Genomic DNA, 9043 nt, shown 5'->3' on the forward strand with positions numbered 1-9043 from the left:
GCCAAAGGCAGAGGCTCAACCACTGAGCCACCCAGGTGTCCCTAAAATATTTTTTATTTATTTTTTATTTTTTTTTCCTAAATTTTTTTTTAAGGTAATCTCCACACCCAATGTGGGGCTCCAACTCATGACCTCAAGGTCAAAAGTCACATGCTCCACCAACTGGACCAGCCAGGTGTCCCATAAGGTTAGACTAACATTTATTTTATTTTTTTAAAGATTTTATTTATTTATTCATGAGAGACACAGAGATAGAGAGAGGCAGAGACACAGGCAGAGGGAGAAGCAGGCTCCCTGCAGGGAGCCCGACGTGGGACTCGATCCCGGGACTCCTGGATCACGCCCTGGGCCGAAGGCAGGCGCTAAACCGCTGAGCCACCCAGGCATCCCTAGACTAACATTTAAATCAGTAGACTCGGGGCAGCCCTGGTGGCCCAGCGGTTTAGTGCCACCTTCAGCCCGGGGTGTGATCCTGGAGACCCGGGATCGAGTCCCATGTCAGGCTTCCCGCACAGAGCCTGCTTCTCCCTCTGCCTGTCTCTGTCTCTGTCTCTCTCTGTCATGAATAAATAAATAAAATCTTTAAAATAAATAAATAAATAAATCAGTAGACTTTAGTAAAGCCGGTTATTCTTCATAAAGTAGGTGGGCCTCATCTAATCAGTCAAAGGCCTTAATAGAAAAAAAAAAAAAAAAGATTGACTTCCCCTAAGAAAGAGGGAATTCTGCCAAGGAGGCTGCCTTCAGACTTGAATGGCCTACCAACTCCTCCATGGTGTCTAGCCACTGGCCTACCTTGCAGATTTTGGACTTGCCAGCCTCTGTAGTCACGAGCCAGTTATCTCCCCTACGCTATATGTGCACACACACATATATAAATATACAACCCGGGCAACCCTGGTGGCGCCGCGGTTTAGTGCCACCTGCAGCCCAGGGTGTGATCCTGGAGACCTGCCTCTCTTTCTCTCTGTGTCTCTATGAATATAAATAAATAAATAAATAAATAAATAAATAAATAAATAAATAAATAAACAAACAAACAAACAAACAAACAACCCATTTGTTATGTTTCTCTAGAGAACTCTGACTTATATACCAAAAAGATTTTGAAAGGGCAGCCCGGGTGGCTCAGCAGTTTAGTGCCGCCTTTGGCCCGGGGCCTGAGCCTGGAGACCCAGGATCAAGTCCCACGTCAGACTCCGTGCATGGGGCCTGCTTCTCCCTCTGCCTGTGTCTTTGCCTCTCTCTGTGTCTCTCATGATAAATAAATAAAATCTTTAAAAAAAAAAGATTTTGAGGCAATTGTATTGCCAAAGAAACCATGAACCCAAATTTTAAAAAAGCTTTGTCAAAAATTAATTAATTAAAAAGGCTTTGTCTGTCTAAAATTCATATGAAATCTCGAGAGATGCTGAATAGCCAAAACAATTTTGAACAAGAAGAATAAATTGAAGGTCTCATACTTCGTGATTTCCAAATGTACTGCAAAGCTATAGGAATCAAAACAGTATGGTACCAGCATAAAGATGGACATACAGACCAATGGAATAAATTAAAGAACCTAGAAATAAATCCTTGCATATATATATGGTCAGATAGTTTCAACAAAGGCTCCAAGACCAATCAATGGGGAAAAAACAGTCTTTTCAACAAATAGTGCTGGGAAAACTGGAGATCCACATGAAAAGAAGGAAATTAGATTTTTGTCTCACATCACATATAAAAATTAACCCCCAATGGATAAAAGTTCTAAACATAAGAGCTAAAATCATAAAACTCTCAGAAGAAAACAAAGAACAAAACTTCATGACCCTGGATTTGGCAATGACTCTGCAAATAATACTGAAAGCATGGGCAACAAGAGAAAAGTGGATAAATTGGACTTCATCAAAATTAAAACCTTTTGGGCATCAAATGACACTATGAACAAAGTGATAAGGCAGCCAGGCAACCTATGGAATGGGAGAAAATATTTGCAAATCATATATCTGATTAATATACAAAATATATAAACAACTCTAGCAACTCAACAACAAAAAACAAGTGACCTGATTTAAAAATGGACAAAGGAGGACAGCCCCGGTGGCGCAGCGGTTTGGCGCCGCCTGCAACCTGGGGTATGATCCTAGAGATCTGGGATTGAGTCCCATGTCAGGCTCCCTGCATGGAGCCTGCTTCTCCCTCTGCCTGTGTCTCTGTCTCTCATGAATAAATAAATAAATAATATTTTTAAAAAATGGACAAAGGATCTCAACAAACATTTCCCCAAAGATATATATTTCATGTGCCAATAAGCAGACGAAAAGATGCTCAACATCACTTATCATTAGGGAAATACAAAATCAAAATGTCAATGACATACCACCTCACACCCACTAGGATTGCTACTATTTTTTTTTATTTAATTTTTTTAAAAAAGATTTTATTTATTTATTCATGAGAGACACAGAAAGAGAGAGAGAGGCAGAAGCAGGCCCCATGCAGGGAGCCCGACGTGGGACTCAATCCTGGGTTGTCCAGGATCAGGCCCTGGGCCAAAGGCGGCGCTAAACCACTGAGCCACCTGGGCTGCCCCAGATCGCTATTATCTAAAACAGAACAGGCTCAGTGGTTGAGTGCCTATCTTTGGCTCAGGCTGCGATCCCAGAGTCCCGGGATCAAGTCCCATATTGGGCTCCCTGCATGAAGCCTGCTTCTCCCTCTGCCTATGTCTCTGCCTCTCTCTCTCTGTCTTATGAATAAATTTCTTTAAAATCTTTAAAAAAAAATAAAATGAATAATAAAAAATTTTTTAAAGTAATAAAAAATAAATAAATAAAACGAACAAAACAGGGGTGCCTGGCTGGCTCAAAGAGCATGCCACTCTTAATCTCAGGGTCATGAGTTCAAGTCCCATGTTGGGTGTGAAGCCTACTTTAAAAAGTAAAACAAGTGTTGGTGAGGATGTGAAGAACTTTGAATCTTTGTGCATTGCTCATGGAAATGTAAAATAGCATAGCTGCTATGGAATATAGCATGACAGTTCCTCAAAAAAATTAACATAGAATTACCATATGATCCAGCAATTCCAATTTTGGGTCTATACCCAAAAGAATTGAAAGCAGGGACTTGAACAGAAACTTGTCTACCAATGTTCACAGCAGCATCATTCATAATAGCCAAAAAGGTGGAAGCAACCAAACTATCCACTGATCAATGAATGGGTAAACAAAATGTGGTATATTCATACAATGAAATATTATTCAGCCATGGAAAGAAAGGACAATTTGACACATGCTACAGTGTGGATCAACCTTGAAGACATTATGTGAAGTAGAATAAGCTTGTCACCAAAGGACAAAGACTGTGATAGAGCAGTCAGATTCATAGAGACATAAAGTAGAATGATGATTGCCAGAGGCTGGGAGGGTAGGGGAAAAGGGGTGATACTGCTGAATGGGTATCAAGTTTTAGTTTGAGAAGATGAAGAAGTTCCAGAGATGGATGGTTGTGCTTTTTGCACAATAATATGAATATACTAATCCACTGAATGTTACACTTCAAAGTGATTAAAATGGTAAATTTTGTTATGTATATTTTAGTACACACACACACACACACACACACACACACAGACATGCATGGGTGCCTCTGGCTGGCTAAGATCTAAAATCACTTTTAGATCCCCTATGCTGGCACCAGCAGGAAGGGAACCGTGATCGCTGCACATTCTCCAAGGAGGTCATCCATCTCAGACGTGGCCATGAAGGGATAGTCAAGAAGCCAGAGGGCTCAGCCAGGAGGCAAGGAGAAGGTTGGATAGAGGAGTCCCTTCCAGAACAAATTAAGGTCTAATCAAGGAATGCCCCCACCCTCAACCCCAGGGAAGAAGACTTTGTCAGTCTGACCAGGGAGATTCAGAACTGCTTTGGACCAGAGACTGCTATACACCTTCAATTCTTTCCTTTCCTGGCTAGATGTCTGTATTGAGGTTATTCTTGCTCTACCATTATATATTTTGTTTTTTTAGTTCATAAGGAACCATATCAGAAGCTGAGAGACATGGAGCTGAATTTAGTGACTGGATGGGATTTGAGGTTATCTCCTTTAGGAAGGGGTGTGTTCTCTCTGTGAGAAGAGCAAAAACAGGTATTTGGCTTAGAAAGACAGAGACAGACTGGAACACACAAGAAGTCTGTGTTTTCTTCTTCCTAAACCCACATCCAGACTTCATGTCCCGTCCCACTAGAGTTGCCAGGTTTAGCAAATAAAAACACAGGATGCCCAGTGAAATTTGAATTTCAGATAAACAACAAAAAATTTCTTAGTATAAGTATATCCTGTGCAACATTTGGGACATAATTATACAGGAAAAAAATATGTATTTACCCAAAATTCAAATTTCACTGAGCATCCTGTATTTCAGCTGGCAACCCTACTTCTCAGCCTCCCTTGCAGTTAGATGTGATGTGTGACTGAGGCTAGGGACATGAAATGGGACTGATGTCCATTTCTCCCACACCTGGCCTCTTAAAACCTCTGAAAGCAAAGGACTGGGAGCATCTAGATGAGGGGAGAGTCACAAAATGGAAGAAGCCCAGGTCCCAAATGATTGGGTAGTACAGGCCTCCCTCCCCAAACCTGCACAAGCCTACGATGTAAACAAGAAAGGAACTTTTATGATGAAGCCACTGAGTTTTGGAAGTTGTTTATTACAGCAGATAGTCTATCTTGAATAATATCTCTAATCCCTAAATTCAATAGCTCTTCTAATCCTTTCCTTAATAGTATATGACCCTGGTAATCATTTATTTCTTCTTCAAACACTTTCTTCTCTGATACTATTTTTTTCTAGTCCTTTAATGATGATGATGGTGGTGAAAGGAGGAGAAGGAAGAGGAGGAGGAAGAAGAGGAATAGCTACCATTCATGATGTTCTTACTGTGGGCTACGGGCTGCGCTAGTGCTTTATCTAGTGTCTCATTTAATCCTCATAACTACTCTGTGTGGTAGGTGCTATCAACCCCATTTTGGGGGTGAAAAAACAGGTTTAGAGAAGTTAAATCACTTGCCCAAGGTCTCACGAGCCTTCTCTCTCTACACTTTTCCTTTTGACGATCCCATCCAATATCTTGGCGGCTGTAATGTCTGTGTGGATGGCTCACTGACTTTTCTCTTTGTCTCCACTTCCACATTTCCCGGCCTATCGATGTGCTGTTGGCACTGCAAACTCAGCATATTCTAACTATACAGCTACTCCTTTGTCATACTGTTCTAAATACTTTTCATTTGTGGCACCTGGGTGGCTCAGTCGGTTGAGTGTCTACCTTCAGCTCTGGTCATGATCCTGGAGTCCTGGGATGGAGCCCCATGCTAGGCTCCCTGCTCAGTGGGAAGTCTGCTTCTCCCTCTCTTACTCCCGCTGCTTGCATATTCTTTGTGTGTGTCTGTCAAATAAGTACATGAAATCATTAAAAAAATAAAATACTTTTCATTTAATTTCCATGATAACCCTGAGATAATGTTATTCATATCTATGAGGTGGAGTGTTATCCACATTTCACAGATGAGTAAACTGAGGCTGAGATTCAGTATCTGGCTCACATTGATACATCAGTCCACAGCAGCTCTCAATGATAATACCTCAGTCCTACTCACACTGAGCTCTCCCTGTCCTGTTCTGCTGCCTGCTTCCTATACTCATTCTCTGCCCTTAACTTTCAAATCCTTTCCATCTTTTAGGGTCTAGCTCAAAGGCTATTTCCCCACCAAGTCTGTTCAGGTATTCTAAGATAGAAGGGATCTCCACCTTGGGTGAATTTACAGAGGACTTATTCTGTACTTATCTTTTCATAAGCATACAAACAAAACTTTAATTCCTTCTCATCATAAAAAGTTCAAGGAGGGAGGTACAGAGTGAGAAGTTTATGTGGCCCTTTGGTCCCCAGAATTTACCAGTTTCTATTTTTTTTTTTCTAAGATTTTATTTATGGGGAAGCCCGGGTGGCTCAGCAGTTTAGCACCATCTTCAGCCCAGGGCGTGATCCTGGAGACCCGGAATCGAGTCCCACATCAGGCTTCCTGCATGGAGCCTGTTTCTCCCTCTGCCTGTGTCTCTGCCCGCCCCCTCTCGGTCTCTCATGAATAAATAAAATCTTTTTTTAAAAAAAGATTTTATTTATGTATTTGAGAGAGAGAGGGCACACAAGTGGGGGGCGGAGCAGGGGAGAGAAATAGACTTCCCACTGAGCAGGGAGCCAGATACATGTGGGGCTTAATCCAAGGACCCTGGGATCATGACCTGAGCCAAAGGTAGACACTTAACCAACTGAACCACCCAGGTGTCCCTGTCAGTTTCTTTTCTTTTTTAAAGATTTGATTTACCTATTCATGAAAGACAGAGAGAGGCAGAGACACAGGCAGAGGGAGAACCAGGCTCCATGCAGGGAGCCCAATATGGGACTCGATCCAGGCATTCTGGGATCACACCCTGAGCCAAAGGCAGACGCTCAACTGCTGAGCCACCCAGGTGTCCCGTCCCTATCAGTTTCTATCTTGATTAAAGTTTCTGTGTATCTGCTACTAAATCTATTATATAATTATTTGAGGACAGGAGGTATAGAGTCATCTTTAGTTCCTAAAATAGGCATTCATAAACAATTGTTGAAGGAATTGATCAATTTCAAATCCTGTGAGCCTGCACACTACATTTTTAGATGAAGGTGAGAAGGTCTGTTCAGGAAAAGAAGTGATTTTTTCCCCAAGGGGACTGGTAAAGACATGTCAAACACTCCCTCTCCTCCCACCTTCATTAAAGAACAAAAAAGCATCTACTTCTTAGGTGTATGAAGCGTCTGGTTTCTGTTTTAGCTGGGTCTCAGAAGGAAATGACTTTTCTCTGAAATTGTAGACGCCCAACCCAGCTGCAGCATTGTTAGGCCTCAGGGTAAACAGGAAGCTTCCTGCCTTGGGCCCTTCATGTCCCTCTCCCAGACTATTAAAGACTGTTAATAGGATGGTAAAAGGACAGCTGCTGGCCATAAAATCAGCCCATTCCTTAGATCCTTGGAGAACAGCAACTAGATCCCTCCAAGTTCAGAGAGAGAACTGTGTCTGTCTGCAAGTCACACACCAGGTTAGTCCACCTAGCTGGGGTCCTCAGTTATCTCCTCTATGTTCAACTGTAGCCATAATGGCCTTTGCAGCATACCAGTTTGGTTCCTTGGTATTAGTTGAGAAGGTGGAATTTCCATTTATAGGGTTTCTGGTCCTTGAATGTATTTGTGGGAGCAATCTGTCCTGAATATCCCCCAAAAAGAGAGAAAGAGGAGAATCCATGAGAGCAAAGGATCTAGTGCTCCTATCTCTGCAATACAGAGCTGAAACAGGACCTCAAATCTTCCTACACACAGGGTGGAAGTCCCTGGATTTGCAGCTGTTGGTGAGGAGGGAGGGAGCAATTTCTGCCAACTGGAGGGACACTAGGGCAGGGGTTATCCTCTTTTGCCAAGAAGGGCACTCGGGTGTCTTGGCAGAAGGCAGAGGGCTGCCCCAATCTGCGTGTACATTTTCAGAAGCATTTGACTCTGGACCAAATGCTCTCAGCTGTGCTAAAGCTGGGGCAATGGATGGGAAATGCTTATTGGCCAGGCTGACTAGAGGCTCCAACAGAGGGTGTTGGGGCTCAGCCAGGAGCTTCCCTTCAGCTGGCAAGTTTAGCTTTCTGTCATGGTCAGAGGGAGTGTGTCAAAATTCCAATTCTCAGTGCTCTCCAGAAGCTATGATTACCCATCTATTTTGAAGTTTCTGCTTGTTGGAATTTTTGGCTCAAATAGGGAATGAGTGGTGATGATGCAAAGCCTCTTACCTCACTCAAAGAATGAGCAAAAAGAGCTCAGCAGAAGTCAATGCTCTTACTACCAGCACAGTGATGGCCTCATAACCAAATGGGGACCAGGAAGATAACATTTCATTCAACCTTGGACTGCGCAACAATTTATGAATTCATGCTGCCTTGTTGGCATCTCTGACCCATGTCTACCAATCAAGTAAGCACAGGCCCTCGGGCACAGCAGGAAAACCAGTCACGGCTCAGACGATTTACTTGCCTGGAGCAGATTTACTTACACAGAACAAGGAACCTTATTTGCCAGGTGTTGCTGCTTTTCTTCTTTCAGAGGAAAGGTCACTTAAGTTACTCCTCAGAGTTGCACCCAAGGAGGGAGAGTTTCTTTGGAGCACTGAAAGCAGGAGAACAGGGTATTTTCTCCTAAAATCACGTTTGAACTTCTACGTGTTTAGACTGGGATGATTCCATTCTTAAAGCAGCTCTTAAGATCTTAAAGCAGAAAGGGACCTACTATATTACATGGCCCACCCCCTCACCTCTCCCAGTACACTAATATCTCCCCCAGTTTCAGAGGAGGTCACTGGGGCTGTGAAAACTCCGCCAGGGTCACACAGCTGATAAGTGGGGATCTCCTGAGAAGACTAGAATCCAGGTCTCCTGCCTCTTTGTGCAATGTTCATTTTACCATGACTTTTTCCCTAAGTATTTTTTTTAAAAGATTTTATTTATTTATTCATGAGAGAGAGAGAGAGAGAGAGACAGAGAGACAGGCAGAGGGAGAGGCAGGCTCCATGCAAGGAGCCCGATGTGGGACTCGATCCTAGGTCTCCAGGATCATGCCCTGGGCGGAAGGCAGGCACTAAACCGCTGAGCCACCCAGGGATCCCTTTCCCTAAGTATTTTGTTTTATTTTTAAAAACGTAATTCAAGGGCACGTGGGTTAACTTGGTTGGTTAAGTGTTCGACTCTTGATCTCAGCTCAGGTTAGTGACGTGAGTTCAAGTCCTGCCCAGTGTGGAGCCTACTTAAAAAGAAGCAAATAAGGGCAGCCCCGGTGGCGCAGCAGTTTAGCGCTGCCTGCAGCCCAGGGTGTGATTCTGGAGACCCAGGATCGAGTCCCATGTCGGGCTCCCTACATGGAGCCTGCTTCTCCCTCTGCTTCTCTCTCTCTATGTGTCTCTATGAATAAATAAATAAAATCTTAAAAAAAAAAAG

General features: G+C 43.1%; 1 protein-coding gene across 5 annotated transcripts in view; it reads right to left on the reverse strand.

Annotated features, from left to right (window-relative positions):
- The window catches only part of ZDHHC18 (zDHHC palmitoyltransferase 18), a 71712-nt gene extending 63495 nt beyond the window's left edge, over positions 1-8217 (reverse strand). For 3 of the 5 annotated variants that reach the window (XR_013380479.1, XM_077898959.1, XM_077898956.1), the window contains exons 1-2: positions 8107-8216; positions 5307-5426 (exon numbers count right to left, since the gene is read on the reverse strand). Coding sequence is in view for 3 of the 5 variants with exons in the window: in XM_077898959.1 (XP_077755085.1) it covers positions 5307-5322 (16 nt within the window). In the remaining 2 variants the exon portion in view is untranslated. Of the gene's footprint in view, positions 1-5306; positions 5427-8106 lie in introns of all 5 variants that reach the window. The other 2 variants (XR_013380478.1, XM_077898957.1) reach the window with 2 other exon arrangements.
- Between the last annotated feature and the right edge of the window lie 826 nt (positions 8218-9043).

The sequence above is a fragment of the Canis aureus genome, chromosome 5 (assembly GCF_053574225.1).
Source record: "Canis aureus isolate CA01 chromosome 5, VMU_Caureus_v.1.0, whole genome shotgun sequence".
Lineage (NCBI taxonomy): Eukaryota > Metazoa > Chordata > Mammalia > Carnivora > Canidae > Canis > Canis aureus.